The sequence below is a fragment of the Taeniopygia guttata genome, chromosome 2 (genome assembly GCF_048771995.1).
Source record: "Taeniopygia guttata chromosome 2, bTaeGut7.mat, whole genome shotgun sequence".
NCBI lineage: Eukaryota > Metazoa > Chordata > Aves > Passeriformes > Estrildidae > Taeniopygia > Taeniopygia guttata.
In genome coordinates, this window is record NC_133026.1 from 137826339 (window position 1) to 137848682 (window position 22344).

The 22344-nt window shown below is 42.5% G+C and overlaps 1 protein-coding gene and 1 non-coding gene across 2 annotated transcripts in view; both read right to left on the minus strand.

The window, feature by feature from the left end:
* EXT1 (exostosin glycosyltransferase 1) overlaps positions 1-22344 on the minus strand; it is a 180719-nt gene that overhangs the window by 29195 nt on the left and 129180 nt on the right. Inside the window, exon 2 of the mRNA XM_002200421.7 lies at positions 1397-1490. Coding sequence (XP_002200457.5) covers positions 1397-1490 — 94 coding nt within the window. The remainder of the gene's footprint in view (positions 1-1396; positions 1491-22344) is intronic.
* MIR1467-1 (microRNA mir-1467-1) lies at positions 17619-17711 on the minus strand. Its single transcript, NR_105661.1, has one exon. It is a non-coding gene; the product is annotated as a microRNA mir-1467-1 (primary transcript).

Here is a 22344-nt window from a genome sequence, read left to right on the forward strand (position 1 = left end):
AGCCCAGACGAGAGAAGAGCTGAGGAGTGCTCTTCAGGAGGATCTGAAGTAACTTGTCATCTCATATAAGCCAGTCTCACTTCTTCCTCTGAAGAGACTGGCACAAGAACAGCACTTTTCAGGCTATTAATCTTCTCTTTAGTAGGAGAAAGTGGGAAGAGACAGTCCAGAACTTGGATCTCAAATCTGATTGCAAGTGCAGGGTTCAGTGGTTACACCTATGTGTACAGAGCATGTAGGGTATCCAAAAAACCCATCAAAGGCAGGCAGACATGACACAGGATCTACTGGAGTCCTTCTGGAGAAACAGCAGAAAGCCAGAAGGGTTTATGGGTTCTCTGGGCTTCTAAAATGACAAAATATACCTACACTTAGGTACCTGAATCCTGCTCAGCACTCCAGTGAACAATACTCTTTAACAGTGGCTGGGATGTTTTATGGTTGATGATGAAAAGGGATGGGATGCCATTAATTAACAGCTTTACTGTCAATGCTGTGACATTTTCCAAATGGCAAACAACTCCTTGAGGCAGGACCCTGTAAGGTGTGTTGATTTGCCATTTCACTGAAACCAAGCTCCTCTTTCTCTCTCCTCCAGCCCTCACAGAAATCCAGATGCCAGACCCACAGGGGAGTTGCAGCACCTCACAAAATGCTCTCCATGCCTGACAGAAGATCCAGGATGAGGCTGATGCTTGCCAAAAGAAAACTCCCACAAGACAGGTGAAGATGGAGTAGGCAGGTGTCAGGCTTAACCACTGTGCCACCTGGCCACAGGGACTCCAGAGCCCTTTGCTATTTCCTTCTGCAGCTGGCCTACAGTAAAAAGGGGACCAAAATATTTTTTAAAAGGTGAAGGATATTCAGGTGCTGTCCCAGACAGCACACGAACTGCCTGAGATCAGCTCATATCCACCATCATGTGAAGCTTCCATCTGGAGCTTTAACACCTTCAGGCCACCTTCTGTATGTTCAGCAAGCACCATCTCAAAACTGGCAATGCATAAGCAGGTCTGTTTTGGCTAAGTGAAAACAAGTTTTGGCTAAGTGAAAACAAAAATCTATTTTTACTGCCCCAGGGCTTACGTGTAAAGGCCGGTGTCTCCCAGGGGAAGTCTCACAGCTTGAAAAAATACTGTTCTAACCAATCTCTCAGCCTCACCACATCCAGGGAAACCCTCTTCCTGGAGATAGAGCAATCCAACCTTCAGATGAGTTCAGTGCCTCAGCCCCTCCTGGGAAGAAGCTGCCAATTGCTCCCGAAGTATGAATAGAGGCTTTCGCAAAGTGGATTACTGTCCACTAGGGAAATGAAACACATTTCCCTGCTCCCCGCCTCCCCATTGCACACTGAATTGCAGCCAGCATAGTCACTGCTTTAAACTGCAGCTCTTACCTGCAAGGCTTCCAAAAACCTGAAAGAGCCAAGCCTGCGGCCACGGGGAACCAGACAGAAAGTGGCATTGTGCAGCATTTCACGGTAATCATACCTAACAAGAACAGGGGAGAAAAGAGAAAATTCAATTAGCAGTGAGTCCTAGAGTAACTGGGCGTGAAAATGCAAACAGCTGTGAGACACATCTGGATAAAATCATCCCCAACCAAGACCCTTCAGCACCAGGTTAACTAACTCCCTCCGTGCATGTGTGTCAGCCTCCTCTCTGGCTCCTTTTTTTCCATCCTCAGGAGCAACCACCATGGGAGAATGCTGGAGAGAGTGGTATTGAGACTGATAAGGAGGGAAGAAATTTTGTCTTTGCAATAATGAGTCAGTTCTGTATAAACAGTGCATGACTTCTAAGAACAAACTCACATTAAATATTTTGATACCTGAAGCATTGTTCTGTGACTCTGATTTCTATCCAGATTTAGTCAAAGCCACGTGTGCTCACAAGAGCTTTGTACAAAGCAAAAAAATATTCAAACTATACCAAAGAAATACTTTCTTATCAAGCAGGCACTAAAAAAGGGATGGGGGGATACAATGACTCACTTGGTGGTTATTGTTAAGTGTGAAGAGAAGAATATACAACCAGATTTTGGCAATTAATCACATAGCTGCAATGATCCGTGCTTCTCTAAATGAAAGTGCTGATAGACACTTCTGGATTTTTTTTCCCAATTACATCAATCACCACAAAATCATTCACCAAAACCACACATCAAATCCCAGCAGTTTCCTGCATGTTATTAGCAAATTGTACTTCTGACAAGCCCATGGAACTGTGAATAGCATTGACCTCATCTGAGTCAAAAGGATCCTGACTGAACACCCTCCATTCTCCAGAGTGTCCTGGACTCTGCACGTAGATGCTATTTTGACAGTAACTTGTAGCAATGGATTTTTTGGACACCAGTAGTCTAAATTTATCATATCCTGCAGGCAGAGCAATTTTTTTTTTTTCATGTGTGTCTATGTGCACACATATACATATATACATGATTGTATTTTACATACAAAGAAGTCAAGATCTATGTTTGTATTCTCACACAGGCCAGACAGATGGGAATAAGCCAATTTTCAATTATAAGCTCTGTCCTTAGGAAGAGACATCTTGCAAAGGCCCATTTGCTTAAACAAGCGTGTATAGCTAATTTGCACAAGAAAAGGTCACTGTGAATGGATTAAGATTATCTCCACTGAGAGTAAAATAAAACCCCTCATTGCATTAATTAAAACTACAAAACAGACTTCAAAGTCCCTTTTTTCTTTTGAATCATATCTCAACTTTGGTTAAAATACATATATACATATTCTATCTGAATGGCAGCTATTTATTTTTCTCTGTGTAGGATAGAGATTGGCAGCCATGTCCCAGCACACCAGTCAGCACTGACACAGCATATAGGGGAAAATATTAGAACTGGAATAAAAAAAAAAAACCCAATTAAAAAAGAAAAAAAAAAAAAGGTTGCCATTTTAAACTCATTTTTTACATGTTGAGAGGTCCGAGGCTCATTGCTTTTACTGTGTATTGTAGGACAACAAATGTTAATAAATACCAAAACCAGAATACCCTGTAGGGCTAGAATACATCAGTCAGAAGTTCCCCACTATTAGCTAGCTAAAAATGTAAAACCCCGTTAATACCCCAGAATGCAACATTATCCACAAAACATTGATGGCAAAACCAGAACACAAAGGAAAGAAGAGAGCAAGGCCACTGCAAGTGAGTCTTCCATATCCCAGTGACATCCGGGATGTGGGTACTTTTTCTTTCATGTATAACTTCCTGGTATTAGGATAGATTTCTAAAGGGGAAAAAAAAAGTAAAAGGATTTTGTTGACCATCTTCCACCTCGAAACCAGTTAGCATCTTGCTTTCATTTTTGAGCCCTTTAAAACTTAATGTGTGATTTATTGCAGAGGTCTGTAATAGCACAGTTCATACAATTTATCTACACCATACGTACACAGAAAGCCCCATCCTAACCTTTATGTATGGGCACAATATATCTGTTTAAATACAAATTTGGGAACACTTTTTGTGCAACACTTTTTGTGCAACACATGTAACCAGCTCCAAACATTTCTGTCAGGCTTCAAGCATAGCTTTGTAACTGGAAGCATGGCTTACAGATGAAATAATGTACATGTACCAAACAGTATTTCAGAGTCAAGCTTGCAGCAGAGACCATTTCTTTTTTTTTTTTTTAATTTTCTTTTTTCTTTTTTTTTTTTTTTGACTGTCAGGCAACATTTGGAGGAGTCGCTAGCCACAAAGACATTACTTGGTAAATGAAACTCCAGCCATGGTGAGGGCAGAAGGCTGAGGGCAACTTTCACTTTCAGACTCCTTCCCATTCAGCCCAGACAGAACCATGCACACAGCAGCAGGTTTGATTTTTGCCAGCATTCTGTCAGGAACTGCAAAATGTTTATGTACATTTTCTTCCACATCGTAGAGAGCACACAGCCTTACACCTGAAAGCATCTCTGTGCTTTCCTTAACTCAGACTTAAAATACTTTCAGTGAAGTGAGTGAAATAATCTCTATGATTAAAGGAAAGTATCTGAGTTAAGTATTTGCTGGACTTGAAATTTCTCTTTCACTTGTCCAGAGCTGGCACAGACTTCCAGGAACACCCTCTCAGCTAAAGCACTGATACTGTACATTAAGTACCAATCTGGCATTTAATGCAAACATCAGTACCGCATCACCAACGGGCTTTATTTCCGCACTATCTCCACTGACTAATCTCAGCAAAACCTCAGGGAGGCAATCAAGTATGAGAACCTCTACTCACAGCTGGAGGAGGTATCTTAAGTTATACAGAAAATAGTCAAGTGTTTAGAAGAGGTTCTCCCAGGGTTTCCTCTTATTCTTCTCTCCAGCAATGGGGGTTAGATCTGTTTCCAGAACTACTCATTACCATTAGCTGGTAACATCTGAAGATGGCAGGGACATTTGTTATGGTCTTCCAGCTTGCATTGCTGTGGCTTCTGCAGACTTGGAACTGCCAGTGTGTGTGGACAGCTCTCCTTTACCTGCCTACAGATTTGCTTTTTTTACCCAGATGTGCAGGTTTTTCAGGCTCCAGAAAATCAGAGCTAAGACCAGCACTGCAGAGCACTGAGCAGGGGCTGGCTGGGCACTTTTTCGTTACTTGCGCTGCTTCAGTGTTGCACTACTTCTGGCACTTTCCTTTCCTTCTGGCAGTTTATCTTCCCCAGCATTTATGGTACAAAGCATTTAGAGGAGTCCTCTGCTTGGCTCAGAAAATATTTATTTCCAGAAAGCTCCAGGTTTCCACATTAGAAGACTGGCGGGGAGTTGGGGCACATGCTTATTGCTCATACATTCCTGATTTCTTCATTCTGCATGCTTGCACAGAGGTAACATTTTACTGCCAATTTTAGGGTAGGCTTGGCCTGGGTCTCAGCTGCAGCATTCAAACGTTAAAATCCAAAATGCATATGCCTTCAAAATGACAGTTGGGTCTTCAAAACTAAAATAGCTAAAGATTTAATCCAAAGCTGGCTGTTTCATTAACTTTCAGGCTTCTTTTCATAATGATTAAGTGTACCTTGTTCACAGCTAGTACCATTTTAGGCAGCATAAAAGAATAGCTCTATTTGCAATCAATTCTAATTTATTCACAACTTAATTGAATTATTCCCTCCCTGCCACCACCCATAGTTGAGGAAGTATGTTTGGCTCCATCGATCACCCAGGTGCAAACACTGCAGTGCTGTGTGGGCAATTATCCAAAGGAGAAACACTGCCTGGCCAAATGCTCCTACCATTTTAACTCCTTGATCCAACACACAGAGTCTGTCTTATCCCATCCCCCTTTTCTCTTTTTTTTCTTCTGATGTGCCGACCATGTCAATCAGCACATGGATTAGAAGGCTGTTTGGGATTCCTGGTTCTCCATTATCCCAAGGAGCCCTGGCAGGCTGCAGAAGCTCTGCATTGACTAATCAGCCATGCCATACATTCCTTTCTACAGCTTAAGCATTTCCCCATGTCACTACACTGTAGAGATAATAAACTAGTCTGGGAAATATTTTCACTATCAATTTTAGTATAAACTATTTTTTTGAAAGCCAGCCACATCTTCATCACCACTGACTGAAGAGAGGTCTAAAATCTAAAAAGACTGCTTAGACCAGCAGATAAGTCTAGATGCAGTGATTATCATAACATTTTATCTAGGTATATGTCACCTGTCATGTAGACAACATGTCTTTTGACAGGATACAATCACCATTCCTGTTTCATAGATGAAACCTGAAATACAAATGACTGGTGGCTTCTCCAGCAAGCTAGAGAGACCTTGGGAATGCTAACCACAGAATCCTGACCTTACTTCTTCCTCTCTGGTGATGCAGCATTCACTGAGATCCAGCTGCGTGTTATGGCTATTAAAATTCAGATGGAAATACAGGACCAGAACCCAAGCCAAATACAACAGGTTTAACTCAAATCAAAAGCAATGGGTTTAACCCAGCAGTACATATTTTAACAGCGCCACACATAATCCATCTTTTGGAAGATGCCGGAGCTCATCTTTGGCAGGGACTATCAGCACATTCTGCTGTAGATGTCAGATGTGACTGGAGTTGCTTTTTTACTTCCTGAGCCAAAAAATTGTGATGGCACTTAACCAACTATGTCCAAGGCTCCCTCTCTGAATCTGCAAACGCAAGAATGCACACTGCATCTTCCAGAAGTTTCTGTATCATAAAATACTACAGCAAAGACAGACAGTAAAACCTGTAACACAAGGGTAAATGGAGAAGTGTTTCTCGGTTTTCCAGTATATTAATTTTCAGCTATTAACCAATTGGCCATTTTTCCATATGTAAATGCTTAATGCAGATGGCTCTGAACTACTGGCTGGACAGCCTGAGAAGAAACCCCACTCAGTCACACAGAGCGTCTCGTTGCTTGGTTTCCACTAAGGTATGTTGGCTTTTAAATAAACTGTCAAGTAAAACTTGGCACAGAAAGCACCAAGTGAGTAAGTGCCTTTGTAGCAGAGCTGACAGCTCGGCCATGTGTCAGACAGATAGCTGCCCAGGACTGAGCTGGGAAGGCTCACGCATCCTGCTTGGAAGGGTGCCGTCACCACGAGCTGCTTGCTTCTGGATTTACGGCTGTGCGATGCTTTGGGGTGATCTGAATGCCGGTTAGCTGACTGCTGGCAGTTCATCTCCTGCTCTGCAAGTGGAATTAGAAAGTTTGGAGGTGCAAAAATATAATTGGAAAACTTTTTTTTCCCTGTTTAAAAGGCTAATTGATTTCACAGGTGTTTAATTATCATTTGCTGTGAGATAATACCTTGTAGTGCCATAAAAAATGGATTTAATTTTCGAGTGCTTGCAAAACCATTGCCAAAGCCAAGTTAGAGCGAAAGCTAGATAATTATTCTATAAATCAAACACACTGCCTCCTTTCTTTGAAATTTTTAATACTTGGCTATAATGATATCTGACGACCTTGAAACTAACATAAAAAGGATTTTCTTGTCAAGTGCTGAAAGGCAGCCATTGGAGTATTTCTTTCAGTCTAGCTCGTCACTGCAGCCACCACCACCACACTGCCCTGGGTGCTGGACTCCAAGGGATGTTACTGTCTAACTACAGCAGCAGGTCTGAACAGTGACTTCGGAGCACTGGTAACAGCCGAGCATGGGTATGAGCATGAGCCCTGTCTGAAAACTCTGCATAATTCTACTATGCCATGCAATGGAAATGAAACTCTGCAAGCATGCAGCAACTAACCATGAAGCAGACTGTTTTCTCCATTTCATGTTAGCATCTTCCTTTCATTCAGAAAGTTGGATTAACAAAGAAAAACAGGGAAGTAGACTTTTCACTTTAATGCACTGCTAAAGAAACTTTATTTTACAGTTAAGATGGACAGTAGCTGTTAAAACTGAAAGCATCTTTAAAGTCTTCAGTGACATCACTGTTGGATTCAGTTCGCTTCAATATTATGCTGAAAAACATTTGGATACACAAGCCGTTAACGTCAATGTGCATTCCAACAAATAAAAATGCTCTAAAGATTTCTGTCTAAATATTTACACATAATGTCCTGTAAATCTATATGATGCATGCAAGGCATGCACAACACTTGGATTGCAAAATGCTATCCAACTGGCTCCCAGTGTAGCAGCTAGACCACCCAGAACAAGTATCTTACACAGCAAATGTGGTCTCACCAACATCATTTGATATTTCAAGATAACTGCTTATTTAGCAAGTGTACCAGAGTGGGTTTGTAAGTGGGATGTCAGAGGCAAACCTTGCAGAGGTGCCTCTCTAGGCAGTGTTACACCCCGGTTACCACAACCTGCTAATGGCACCGTGTAGTGCTTATTCTAAAACCAAACACTGGCTCCTAGGCTTTGGAGTCCTCTAAGAGTGCCTGTTTCACAGCCACACCTCACTGTGCTGCCAGCAAGAAAACTCATGCCTGAACAAGAAAAATCCATGGAGAAGCAAATGCAGTGCTTGCCTGTATCTTGTGAAGAATGTAAACACAGCCCCACACATTGTAAATACCCTCCAGGTCAGTGGGAAAGCAGGGATACTGATGCACGCATGTGCGGATGCATATCCAGGAACAGGCAAACACAAAGCCACGTGGAGATATTTTACCTGGCCCCACCTCCCCTGCCATGCTCTCTGAAGTGACAAAAGCATGTATGAAAGCTCTTTGAAAAATGCCCAGCTGGCACTTATTTACCACTTACAAGATAAAGATCAGACCAAGCTATTAAGATGATCCAGTGCTCAGCCAGCCACTTTCTAACAGGATTCTTCTAACAATAAATTACACCAACACTTTGCATCATTATGGCACCTCTACCATGTCATTTTCTGGAGATCATAAACTCCTTTTAGAATATTTTAATATAAAGAACCCTAGTCTGCTGGCAGGAGAACCAACCAGCACCTCCACTAATGAAACCACCATGTAGTCTGAACTTGGGCTTCATCTACTCAGCCTTGCTCCTCAGTATTCTGCATAGAAAAATGCAGGAGTAAGTTGAAAGTAGTATCTAACCCTTGATAGTCTTCTTTGGTGTTGCAACAGGAAACTAATATACTGGCTGCACGAAAAGAAGTGTGACCAGCAGGTTATGGAGATGGTTCTCCCCCTCTACTCCACTCTAGTGAGATCCCACCTGGAACACCGTGTCCAGCTCTGGGGTCCCCAACACAAGAAGGACATTGACTTGTCAGAGCAGGTCCAGAGAAGACCACAACGGCAATCAAGAGGGCTGGACCACCTCTCCTACAAGGAAAGGCTGAGAGTTTGGGCTGTTCAGCCTTGAAAAGACTTCAGTGAGTCCTTACTGTGACTCACTGAATCACAGTAAGTGAGTGTGATAAAGGGGGCTTATATGAAAGATGGAAAGAAGAATTTTTACCACATCCTGTAGTGACAAGAGTAGTGCTTTTAAATTAAAAGTGATTGGATTTATATCAGACATACGAAAGAATTTTCCAGTGTGAGGGTGATGAGGTACTAGAACAGACTGTCCAGAAATGCTGCGGATGTCCCATCCCTGGAAGTGTTCTCCCTGCCCATGGCAGAGAGGCTGGACTAGATGATCTTAAAATATGTCTCCCAACACAAATAATTATGTAATTCTATGATACTTATTTTTAAAATTTGGGATATTCTATTCTGTACTTTACAGAGTGACTTTGTTTGGACTTTAGCCTTTTCATAGTCATGAGGCGGTGTCAAACACTTGTCCTAAATAGCTCCATCTACTCCCATTAACTGAACTCACAAGCTGTGACAGTCCAGCAGTGAACATCCTTGGGGTAATTTCCCACTGCAAGGACAATTTTCATATTGATTTATTGTCTAACTTAAAAACACAAAAAAAAAATCCCAGCAAACCAAAAAACCAAACCACTACTGGAATTTCAGTTATTAAAGAATCAGTTTGGATTAAAGATCCAAACAAAGAAAAATCTATACTGCATTTTCTGAACAAAAAACAAATTTTAGTTCATCTGCTACCCACTCTAATTTTGAGATAACAGGACATACCCAAGAGCCTCAGCATGCAGAGATATAAAATACTTATTGTGAGATCGTTCACCTGTCAACACACCTGTTGGCTCTGAAGGTGATGACTGCTACCTACCTGTTAAAAAAATAAAAGGCCTCCAAATCTTTCTTATTTTTAAATAGCTCTTTATTAAAAACTTGAGGTTAAAAAATGCTGAAGAGGATCAGTTTTTCAGACTTTCACACTTTAGTATCTGTGATTACTGAACAGGAACCTATTACCTAGGAAGAAAAAAGGTTGATTACAGGCCCTGGAGGGTAAAATATGGATAAAATCAGTGTTCTGCACCCATTTATGCAACAGTCCAATAACTGGACCCAGAAGAGACCAGAGGATTCTCCATTAAGCTGCCTGTAGGACTGGGCCTTCAGCAGAACAGCAGAGAAAGTACAACCCCTGAAGATCAAATTAGAAGGGGTTATAATTTCTATTCTTGCTTTGAATGTCTGGCTGAGCTCTTTCCCAAACCATTTAGAATAGTCCTTATGAAGCTTATAATTTTCTATTCAGCTCCACAGATTTTCCCATTACGGCTATCGAGCTCCTAAGTGGCTTGTTGGCATCTTTAAAAGTTATAGTCCTCCAGACGTAACATCTAAAAATGGAAAGCAAAGATGATGTGCAATGCTGGCTCTAATTATGCAGGAGTTCATTTCTATGAATGACTGGATTTGTTTCCAAAAAAACAAAGAGGGACTTCACACAGGAACTGCTGGCAGAGCCCCATGTTGTCTAGGCATGCTGACCTAAAATGTGACCATGCTTGGAGGAGAAATTAGTTCAGCAAATCCAAGGAACCACTTTGAATGAAATAGAGGAGTGATTTTTTACTCATACAAAGTCAGCTGTAGCTTAGTCTCCAGGAGCAGTACACCACAACACATCTAGACACTTTGTTACTTTAGCTGATTATTAATTCTTCTACTTGCCTCCATCTCAGGATCTCCAAGTATTTTCTTTCTGCTTTCTATAAATGAGACAAAGCTACCTCAAAAATAGGATTAGGACATAAAGTGGGGAGGGTGGAACAAGCCTAACTCTGTGTATTTTGGTTTTGTAACCCTGAATTTTAGGGTAAAATCCCAGCACTGTTAACAGTCCAGGGTGGTTTCCACTGGCAGACAGCAGGTGCTGATCTTCTGCATTTAATGAGGACTAACTTCTGCAACAAAGCAGAGGAATGTGAACTCTGGAAAGGCAGGAAACAGCAATTTTTTTTTTCCTTATTGCAGTGAACAGTCAGTATTAAAATAATTTTTATTTTCTAAGAGACAGAAAAGAGAATAAAGCAGGAAAAATCCACAATAAATGTTTTTTGGTGATGCCTCCTATAACCATTCACAATTTTGCTAAGATAAAGCTAAATCAAGGCCATGCCATGTGTGGTTTGAGAACCAGGACTGTGCTTCACTAGGTGGCCAGGTAAAATGGACTCTGTCACTCTGCAGATCAGCTCCTCTGTGCTCACTTCTGCTGACTACAGTAAAATCCAAGTTTTCTCTTATCTATTTTTCGCAGCAAAAAAGGCATCTGTAACTAGTGCACTGGTCCTCTTCATTTCTGCATCACCAAGTGCCCTTTGGAGCCACTGTCCTCTCCTCCTCAGGCAGAGTGAGATGCATGCCATCAGTTTAGAACTGCAGATGGCTTTATTAGGTGTTTCCTACCTTCCACAGTACTGTTGAGGCAACTCCAGTGGTCTTCAGTTGATACTGAACTAGAGCAAGGTGGCTATACTACATTCAGTAAGGCTGGAAAGAGTTTTATCCTCTTCCACAGGCACAAGGGATAATAGTTTCAAACTGAAAAAAGCTAAGTTTAGATTGGATGCAAAGAAAAAAATTTTCACTTTAAGGGTGCTGAGACACTGGAATAGATTGTCCAGGGAAGTTCAGGTTGCCCTGTCACTGGAAGCGTTCAAGGTCAGATTGGCTGGGGTTTTGCAATCTGATCAATTGAAAGATGGTCTGTTCACAGCAGGGGATTGGACTAGATGATATTTTAAGATCCGACCCAAACCTTCCTATGGTTCCGTAAGTCCCTGTTGTGACATACAGGAGTTTTAGGCAAAACTGCTGTCTAAAAAACCCCAGAAGCACATCTGCAACCATACATACTTGTATGCACACACTTCCACACTATTTACAAAGGACTTTCATCAGGAAACCACTGATGCATGTGCTTAGCCTTCTTCTCCTGCTTGACCCTGCTCTGACACATAACAGAACCTCAGAAATTATTTTTGTAAAATTACTTTTTCAAAAAACAAGTCCCATTTTGAGAACAAAGTTAGAGGAATAATCAACCACAGTAAACTGAAGGAGAGCTCTTCTTAAGCATGGCAAAGCAACAAAATCAGTTTGAAAATGTTAAATGCCAAACACTATCTAAACCAGACCATTTCACAGCTCTGAGCACCACTGTCATTTTGCTCCTAAGTGTCCCATGGACATACCTTCTGATGGTGACTGCCTGACTGCCCACATCTGTACCTCCAGTGCCTCACCACAGTGTCAGGCATCTGAGCTATGTTGGGCCTGAGCCTACGAGCTGCAGATGGTGTTTCTCTGTCCCTACTGATACCCACTCCTGCTCTCGGTGCTCAGCACTGCTCACAAACCTGTCTCCCCTTTTTAGCATTCCTGCCCCGCTGGGCAGTGTTTGCCTGAACGTGCTACGTCTGTTTGCAAGCTAATAAATTATTTACACAAACTATTCAGGCATAGCAGCAAAGATATAAAACATTTATCAACAAAAGGAACAGTTTGTCATTTTAAAATAATTATGTTTCTTTAAAGAAACCAACAAATTCAGTTGTCTCAGAATTACTTACTAGCTTCTACAGACTTGAAAGGACTCCCTCTTTTGCAGAGAGGCATATCTACTCCAAATAAAACCTTAACCATGAGAAATTTTGTATGTCAACAAGGAAATCTAAAGCTGCTAGGTTTTGTAGCCAAAACCCCAATGAGAAGCATAGGTCAGGTTAGGTATATGTTGGCACCTTCTCCTGTGATCTGCCACATGCTGAAACATTTCACATGAGCTGTAGCAGAGCAGGGAACTCCTAAGTGTATTTGCAACTCTGCTCTGGGGCCAGTAGCTAAAACACATGTACACCACACTTACACCAGGGAGCAGCTCTACCAGCCCCATCCCTGGAATACAGCCAGACACCTCCTCCATTCCCACAGGGAAGTGTGCAGGGCCAGAATGACTATTCCTACCAAAAAACGCTCTTTGCTTTCTCCCAGCTCCCTGCCCTGCCTTTAATATCCTCCAGCCATGAAGGTGCAAGGACAAATGGAAAGGGAAAGGCATCAGCATGCAAGTGCTCAGAGGGACCTATGATCTGATGTGCTCTGCAGATTGCCAAGGAAAACATGACTGTCCAGACAAAAGGGTTTGGGAGAAGATGCCAGCAGTGATGAGATTAGTCAGACGAACAACAGCTCATCAGCCAAATGCTAACAGCATTTCAGCCAAATGCTTACATCCATTCCCAGATGGATGGGAAAAGTATTGATTGTAAGAGAGGTCATGCAATGATGCAGTGCAACATGCAACTGCTTTTTATACAGGCGTGTTGTTAATGCTGGTATTAGCTTAAAATGTTTAATACTATATTTGAAATTCCAGTGATAAGCACAGAGCAGGTAAAAAGGTATCTGAAAAAGAGGCTTCTCTATCAAGGTAACTTCAGCTTCCTACCTCTCAAAAACTAATTGCAGACCCCCACGCTAGTGGGAGAACAGGCTGCACAGTTCCCAGCTGAGTCTGGCTTTTGTGTGTTGTGTCCCCAGGGGATATAAACAAGACCTGGAGCTCTCCCTACAAACTTCTGAGCAGCTGTTCTCCCCCAGCTGCCCTTTTCAGACTCCAGATGGGCTGTGGTACAAGCATTTTCCTACAGCAGTGCCTCAAATCATGTGTTAGATGTGTCAGCAATTTTTGTCAACATTAGAGGCTAAAAAGGTGCAGACCTGGAGCAGGGTTCTGGAGCATCCTCATGTAGCACAGACATCTTTTACATGCTGTTGAGAGACTATAAAATGCAGTAAGCCAAAATATAATGCTTGGCATCTGAAACTAGACTTTTTACCTTAGAATGGAACAATTCTGTATACAATTAGAGGGTCACTGTGGACAGGTAGCTCAAGGCTGTTACACAAGAGCAAATGAATCCTTAGATACATCAACCATGTACACACAGAGAAGAAATTGTCCCTTTGTACCTGGAGTCAGTGAGGCAGACACCAGAAAATACGCTGTGCTAACATCTCCACATTTTATAAAGATGTTGAATAATTGAACACATAGAAAAGGGACAGAGAAGTTATTTAAAGGACTGTAGTAAATACCCTTCTGAGAGAGACTCAAAGACCTCAGCTTGTTCAGCTTATCAGTGAGAAGAGGAAGAAGTGGCTTGATTACAGCATATAAGTGGCTCTACAGGGGAAAAAATAAAAGGAAGCAAGAGTTCTTCAACCTGCTAAAAAGGGGCATAACAAGAATCAAGAGGTGGAAGTTAAAAGTGAAACAAACATCAATAGAAATCTGTAGTAATGCCCAGCACTGAAGGTATTTTAAGCACTGAACCAAACTGCCAGGAGAGATGGTGGCTCCTCTGTTAAGTGATCTCTTGAAGTGGGAAGGAAGGGCTCAGCTGGAGGACGCGCTGTAACTCATCCTGCTTTAGGGGACGCAGCACGGGGGGAAAGCAGGTGACACACAATGGGCTGTGCAGGAGATCAGACACAGTAATCTCCTGCTCCATCTGGCCTTCCATTTTCTGTAAAAGCTACTAGTATCTGGTGCTTTTCCACAGCCCTGAGCACAAAACCTCTACCTCCAATATTCCATCATGTAAACTTCATCCAATTACATTAGTACTGAAATGCCTGCGGGTATCTTCTGATAAGCAGCCCAGGCACTACTTAGATAGCTTTCTGGAAGTACAACAAATTCTGTAAGACTAAATAACAGCAGCCTACACCTCATAACAAATAACCTTCAGGATTTTTCTACTTCAGACCAACACATTCAACTTACACAAGAATTATTCATCTGATGGATGGACAGTTACAAATGTATTTTTTTAAACTGAGATCAATATTGCATTTCAATAGATCTCAACTGGTTTCATTCCTATAAAATTATCCACAAGACTTTTCCACAAGGATGATCACCCCAAATAAAGTATCAAGGTTGATTATCATTTTGGCAAACTTAAGAGAGGCATTCATAAATCAGCAGAGTAGAAGAGGGAAAAACCCCAAACCAATAAATTATTATGCCTAGATGGACATTTTAAAATTATCTTGTTTTAATGGATTACTGAAGCTCTCCCGAGTTCATCTGCAGATGCTGGAAGCATGAATGGATAAAACTGGATGTCTAGAGATTAGCAAAGTCATTAACACAATCACATTTTCCCTATGCGGAATATTTTCTTTTCTCCTTCCTCTGCCTTTCAAAGGTTTATGATCTCTGTCTAGTAATGCAGCCAGTTCTTACAAAAAAACTACCAAGATCTTTGTAATTTAGTTGGGAACACCAGTGTTTATTATCTTTTGCACTGAGATGTCCTGTTTAGAACTAGCTTCTCATCACAAATTAATATTCTGCTGTGGGAGGTTTGCAGAAATGGAGAAAGAATGATAAATAAATTTGAAGGCAGCTCCATGCTTGTTTTATCATGCTCCACGTTAGCTTGTGTTCAGAGGGGAGGAAGGTCTGAGCAATGCAGTCACACCTCTCAAGTACAGTTTTTTTTGTTTTATACCTTCCTTTGCTTGGGCTTTCTTGCTCTGCTGAATAAATACATCTCTGGCAGAAACCTGACCATGCAAGGAGATGTGTGGTTTGTATTTTGCCCACACCATGGCATCTTGAGCTGGCTGTGGTTTCATATGTGTCTCCTAGCTCACAGCCAGCACAGAAAACAGCCTCTCAGCCCCCTCTCCTTCAGCCTGGCAGGTTTGGCATGGTTCTGTGATGACCTTTACCATGGAGTTTTGAAGGATAACATAATTGCTGCCTCAGCAAATTCCCCAAGAAATTCATGAGAGAGCTTTCAGCTCCAGTTTTGTGAGGAATCTGGAAAAAATGAAGCCTTTAAAGTGACACACGACCTTACTGTCTGTCCCAGTGCTGCCACAAATGTCAAAAGCCTCAGAAAAGACTACTTGAATCAGAGATCTGACAAAAGTCCCATAGAGGAGTTATGGCAGATGATATTAAACCATTACTCTGTGAATTCTATCATAGCTGGTAATTTCTGGGTCTCTCCTCAACCTCCACACTCCTGACAAATGTGCACATTAATTTTGCTCAAGGAACCAGCACACTGCATTCAGATGAATGCTGCAGGGAAATGTTCATGGGCATCTTCTGTAGCTGCTTACACTCATCACAGCTGCAGATCAGCAGTCTCTTAGCCTCGGGTCTTAATGCATCCACAGTCTTATTTGCAGGAACATAACGTGTAGCATGTGCTACATGCGGAGGGAAGGGGAGCTCTGGCTGCTGTTCCACAGCACCCCAGGCATGGATGGTAGTGTAGTGCTGCTTTCCCAGTGATACAAACCAGATCCCACTAAAAGCAGGTACCCATCTCATTCTGTGTTGGTAGCCCTGCTGCACAGAAGAGGAAAGAAGTGCCAAGGCCAGAAGGGAGCAGGCTCAGGAGACAGCCAGATGCTGCATAGGAACAGGAGCTCCCTGCCTGCCAAAGGAGAGCTGGGCTCTGGGGTTAACAAGGACTGAAAGGCCAAACGCCCAGCAGAGACATCCCCATGGGCTGCCTGGGACCTGGCAGTGGCTGGGTCACCAAAGGACAGGACATCAGCCTGCTGGCACGATCCAGCCACATGAGGTTCTTACCCACGCACTGCAGTCATGCTGCCCTCAGGGCCAGCCCAGATGCTCTCATGAATTAGTGCATTGAGGTCACCATGGCCAGGTTTTTGCACATCCCAGTCTACAACAACCCTGTTAAAAGCTGTGCTCTCTTCCAGAAGGCATGTGGCTGCTGACAGCAGTCCCAGGCCAAAGACACATGGTGTCTGTGCCCAGCGGCCCCAGGACCTCCTTTGGTGCCTCCTGTGCAGAGACACAGAGCAGCTGTGGGCGTCCCCTGCAACATCAGCCCTGCAGCTCCAGCCTCTGGAGTTTGGAAAATCTGGCTGTAGTTTTCCCACATCGACAGCAACAAGGCTTTTACTTTGCTCTGCCTGCTACTTAGAAAAACACACCAAGGTCAAAGAAAGAACACAACTTGAAGGTTCTTCTCAGCAGCATCAGGGCCTTGGTGCCTAACAGAGGTTAGGTCAGCAGGAAGAGCACTTCTGCCTCTGACGTCTGTATTGTGACCCCAAACAGGCAGCACCGGGCCAGTTCTGCACGCAGCCCGGGGGCTGTTTGTAAAATGATCGATGACGCACACAAATGGCTTCTTGTTTGTCTTACTGTACACTGCAAATATTGCTTTTAACGATGAGGTTTTTGCCAAATGGTTCTGAACACACCCAAAATGGGATCCTGGAGATAAAACTGCACAAACAAAGTAATGTGATCACCAGCTGTCTTCCAAGACGGACTGATCAATGTCCTCTGGTTTGGGCTTCGACTGCAGCACTGCTTCAGCAGAGCTGAAAAGTGGATGCGAGTAGCACCAGCACTTCTGCTGCTCTTAGGATCAGCCCAGATTGCAGGGAGCTGCTGAACTGCTTCTAAGCTGAAAATCCTCTCCTACTCAGCTTCTGGACCAACCCAAGCCCTTAAAATTTGAATTTCCTCGGTTTTCAAAGGTTTACTCAGAATTTGTTTCTGAAGGGGTCTAAGTCAATAATGAATACAGAAGTGTATATTTTTTTAAGCAGAATCTCTACTTTTACCAGTCAGTAAAAAAAAAAAAAAACAGTGGTTACCATATGACTGTACTATGTCTGTCCTCAACTGAGTAAAACTGAATTTGTGCCTTTCTAAAAATCAAGTGCAAAAGGCTTGTAAGAGGAAGGTAAGGGAATTATTCTCCATCCGAGCCCTCTCCTGAGGTCAGGTGGATGATGTTGGCCAGATTCTGCTCTCAGTTACTCTGGTGTGAATCTCAGTGGAGTTGCTCTGGATTTACACCGATGTAGCTGAGAAAAAAACCTGCCCTGTCGGTTTTCCTTCTTCGATGACTGTTCTTCTAAATCCTGGGCTCCATCTTAGACCTGCTTCTTCTTATGAGTTGCCTGACTTCACCACGATGCCAGCTGGCATCTCTCTGCTGATCTGCCAGTGTTTAGTTCAGAGGATTTCCAGACGGCTTCATGGATACATGGATACTCCTAGAAAAAAAGCAGCTCAAGAGGTACCTTGCATATTCTGAGTGCACTCATTCAGCAAACAGATCCAAATGGCTCTGCCTGTGCCCCAGAAAAAATCAGCAGCACCACGGAAATTGGAGTTTAATGTTCTGCATTTAAAGCCAAGAGTTTTTTAATCTTTGGCACTTGTGAAAGGCTGTTTTTCACAAAACTGAGTGATAAAACCCTACAAGAAACACTCATCCCCAAACTATCTGTGTGGCTTTTGCACACATCTGTTTCTCTCCTGTCCTCAAGAGATGTCTAAAATCTAATTAACCAATTAATTTGCAAATATATTCTAATTTATTCAAGACAGATTTTCTTAGTGTTAAATTATCTGACAGTGAACCATACGCTGTACACAAGAACAGGACTTCATTAAAATACCAAAGGTTACACAAATGGAATAAAAATTGTATTTGTACTACAGTCAGCACATACTTATATCCCCTAATGAGAAAATGTGTTTGTATTTCTCTATTTCTAATTTGTTTTTGCATGTTTGGTGCAAACCCGTGGTTAATACATTTGCTACATAACTACTACACCTAGTGTGGAAACGTGTATATCCTGAGAGGTTTCCATGTCTAACTTGCAACAGAATTTAAATACACAAAAAATCCACCATCAACACTGGCAAAACTCTTCTTTCAGCCCAAGCAATGCCACAGCTCATTCGTTACTGTGAATTACATCCATGCCCCGATCAGCTGCGCTCCTCCCACCCCCCTCCGCAGGAAGCACCTTGGCTGAGAAATCTCAAATTCTAATTGACAGTGCTTGTGTAAAGTGAGTCTAGAGGAAAAGGCAGATGCCTTGTTCTTGATTGTTGCATTGAACTGCTGTTTCTTTTTTTTTCTCCCCTTACAAACTCAGGAGCTGTGTGGGTACAAGTTCCAACAGCTGGTTTCAATTCTGCCAGCTACTGGAGAAATTGTATCATTCACCATTGCATGGCATCACTTGCAGCTCCACTCGACCTCTAAAGCACAGGAGATGCACTGCTGTGCTCAGTAACAACCACCCAACAACAACCACCACCACAAAAAACCCCTTCCCTATTTATTAACTCTCCAAGAATTTTATTATACAGTGTTAGCACAAACAAAAATACTTTGTCAGTATACACTGGGCACAAAATTACTTCTTGAAAACATTAATACCAAACAGCTGGTTTTTTTGCTTGACAAGCAACTTGGTATTTTTATTTTAGTTCATTACATTCCAGTTGCACCACAGCCAAGTAAAACCAAGCTATGGTTCTTCTAGCTGTACCTCAGGGACTGCTCCTCTGGTGAAAGGCACTCTATCTGTAAGTCTTCAAAAAATCCAGGACTTCCCCCATCATACAACAGATCAGTGGCTGAGCTAGAACAGCAGGCAGATCCCTTGGCACTGCAAACCCTAGGCTGTCAAGATGCACCCAAGCCTGTTTTCATGCCACCAGGGCTCTGTGCTCTCAGCAGGCTCCATAAATCAAGCACTGCTCATGGCTGCAGGCACCAGAGCATCAGGAATCCCTCAGTGGCAGCGCTTAGCCCCTGGGAAAGGGGCTGGGGGCTGCAGGGGACATGGCAACTCCCATGGGGTTTGACAGCTGAGTGGGATGGTCTCAGCATGAATTGAGACTGCTGTCTGCACTCTTCTTAATTAAAGAAAAGGAGTTAGTGCAGACAGCTTTTCTGGAGGTGGGTGAATTAGGTCAGAAGACCAATAAAGCTGGAGAAGAATGACACCTCTCTCCCAGGGCACACTATCAGTTTTAAAACTACACTTTTCACATTTTTCTCCATTTATTTTTAGCAGCAATATTTAAGGCACATACATAAGGAGGCAGAAATGCCCTGTCTGCTCCCACTTCCTTATACTTAATTTTTAAAGTGTTTACTGTGAGCATGCAGTGACCTGGAAGAGAGGACAAACCTGCAAAGTGACTGACTCTGCAGGTGACTAGATGTATAGCAAGATATATAGCAACTGTCAGAAGGGCAAGAAAAACACGAAAGCAATGGGATGAAGGAAGAGAAAAGGACCATTCGAGCTTAGTGGTAGGTTATGAATGGCCTTGCTCAGGCAGCCACGAACGCTTCCACAATAGAATCTGGTCTGGGTCCAAGTATTCTAATGTGAAGGAGCAGAAACAGCTTCCCAAAAAGAAAGCAAGTCTTTAAGTTTCAGGATGAGAGCAGAACCAGTCCCATGTGAAATGCAGAACAAGAAGAAGTGTAAAGCAGAAGACACTTGGCATTCTCATTTGTTTTTAGCTGTGTAATAAGAACAGCCGACAACAACAAAAAAAAGGATTTAAAGCACTAAAAGATTTTTTCCCTCCCAGTCCATAGTTTATAATTAAGAAACGGAACTAATTATCTCTAAATAAAATTCAGGCCTGGAACTTCTGGAGGATCAGAGAAAGGATGAGCAATAAATAACATGACTATCATGGCTACATTATATTTCCCATAAAATGTGTGAGGGATGCCTAAATTAAGTCTGTGGCATACCTTGGACTGGAGGTGTGGGGAAGTTAACTTTGGGGGAACTATTTTATAGTCACCCTTAGGAACTGTAAGGCCTTCCTCACATAATAGTACTGACCACAGCCAGAGGCTGGAGGAGGCAGCCTACAGGTGTCACTTGGCAAGGAGACAGCCCACTGAGGAGAAGCAAAGGAACCCTCTCCCACACCTGCAGCAGAAGGAAGGCTATGGGAGGAACAGATGGAAAACAAGTTGCAGGAGACTAAGAAGCAGTGACAGTTTAAAACAAGTTTTAATTCCTATTTGTAGTCATTTCCTTCACAGCTGCAGGTGAAGCCTGCAGAAAGCCAATAACCAGAGTACACAGAGGGTCAGGAGGACAAGGGGAGGCTTTGGCAGTGAGGTGAACTATTTGAGTTTCCTATTGTGGCCCATTATGTCAGAAGGACTGTCTGTATAGCTTGACATAGCTGATTATTCTTTCTAAAAGCTTTCAAATTAATTTATTTTTGCTCATATTCAAATCAAAGACTTACGTAGTGCAGCTATTCATTTGCTGACTGCAGTGGTCAGAGCTACCTACAAACACTGAGATCTGAACACAAAGCTTTTACGATTGTGGAAACAAATCACAAAAATCTCCTCATAAATGCCCTCAATTACTCCCAGCCTTTGCCCTGAAGCCCTGCCTGCTCGAGCTCCTGCTGACCAAAGGAAGGCACGCTGGCTGTCACACAGCACAGCCCCACGAGCGGTGGGGAGCACTGCGTTCTTGCTGGCTGCCTTGTGAGTCAGTGTGGTTGTTGATGTACACCAGTGCAATTGCATTCCCTTCAGAAAATTGATCACATTCGTTACATGGATCAATTGATTTCATTAAGTACCTGAGAATCCTTGCTAGTCATGATGCTCCTGAGCCTTCTTCCATCCTTTGCCTGTGGCTGAAGACCTTTGAAGCCTTGAATAACAGGAGATTGCCTCGTTTGCCCCACTTTGAAGCTTTCTTGTCCTACAAGCTGTACATATTTACATACTCAGCTATAATGTACCACTTCAAAACTCCAATCAACCATTTCTCTGCTTAGTTATTAAAAATCTACAGACTCATCCACCACTGACCAAACATGCAAAGGTTGTGAAACTTTAAAAAGGTTGGTCAGCACCAGATCCTATTTAGTGCCATCTTAAGCTATGTGATAGTGCATCCTCCCTTCCACTTTTGTGATCTCAGAAATGCTTTCTAGGCTTTGGCCTTGATTAACAGCACCTCTGCTCCCAGGAGCAAGTGCTCTCTAACAAGCTCCTAGTTTTTAATAAACAGCCACAGGAACTTATTTTTGCTGCCTGAGCAATAGTCCTCAAGTGAAACAACATTTTTGTTACCAAACTTTCTTTGAAAGTTACTGACCCAAGTTGCAGCCACTGTGAAAATTACGATGACTAAAGCCAATTTCTCTTGTGACCCTACAAACAGCAGCTCTAAGTGAGACCCTTTGAGCTCTCCTGGACCACAAGGGCTGTGACCAGCACCTCCCTCTGAGTGGGAGTCTTCTCAGAGTTAAGTGACCTCTCAAGATCACTATACCTGCAGGACCACTGCCAAAAGCTGAAAATGAAGCCTGGGCTGATACCCCCACTCCTCAAAGCTCAACACTTTAAGAAGATACAAAGGCATTTGATGTGATCACTTCACTGAACTCGAGGAGAATTTTTCCCAGGTATGTACTCTGTGCATACCCGTTCAGCACTGTGTGTGTGAATGGAAATATCCTACAGCAAATACACTGTGAATGTCGCTATCTTAGATTCTTAGGTATGTTAAATTAATAAATAATTTAGGCCTAACAGTGAGTTACTGTAGTGCTTATAGCAAATTTTACAGAATTTATTGTTAAATGTTTAAATTAGACTTTTGATTAGGTGTTGTGAAATTTAAGTGCTGCTAAAACCTTTAGGCCTAA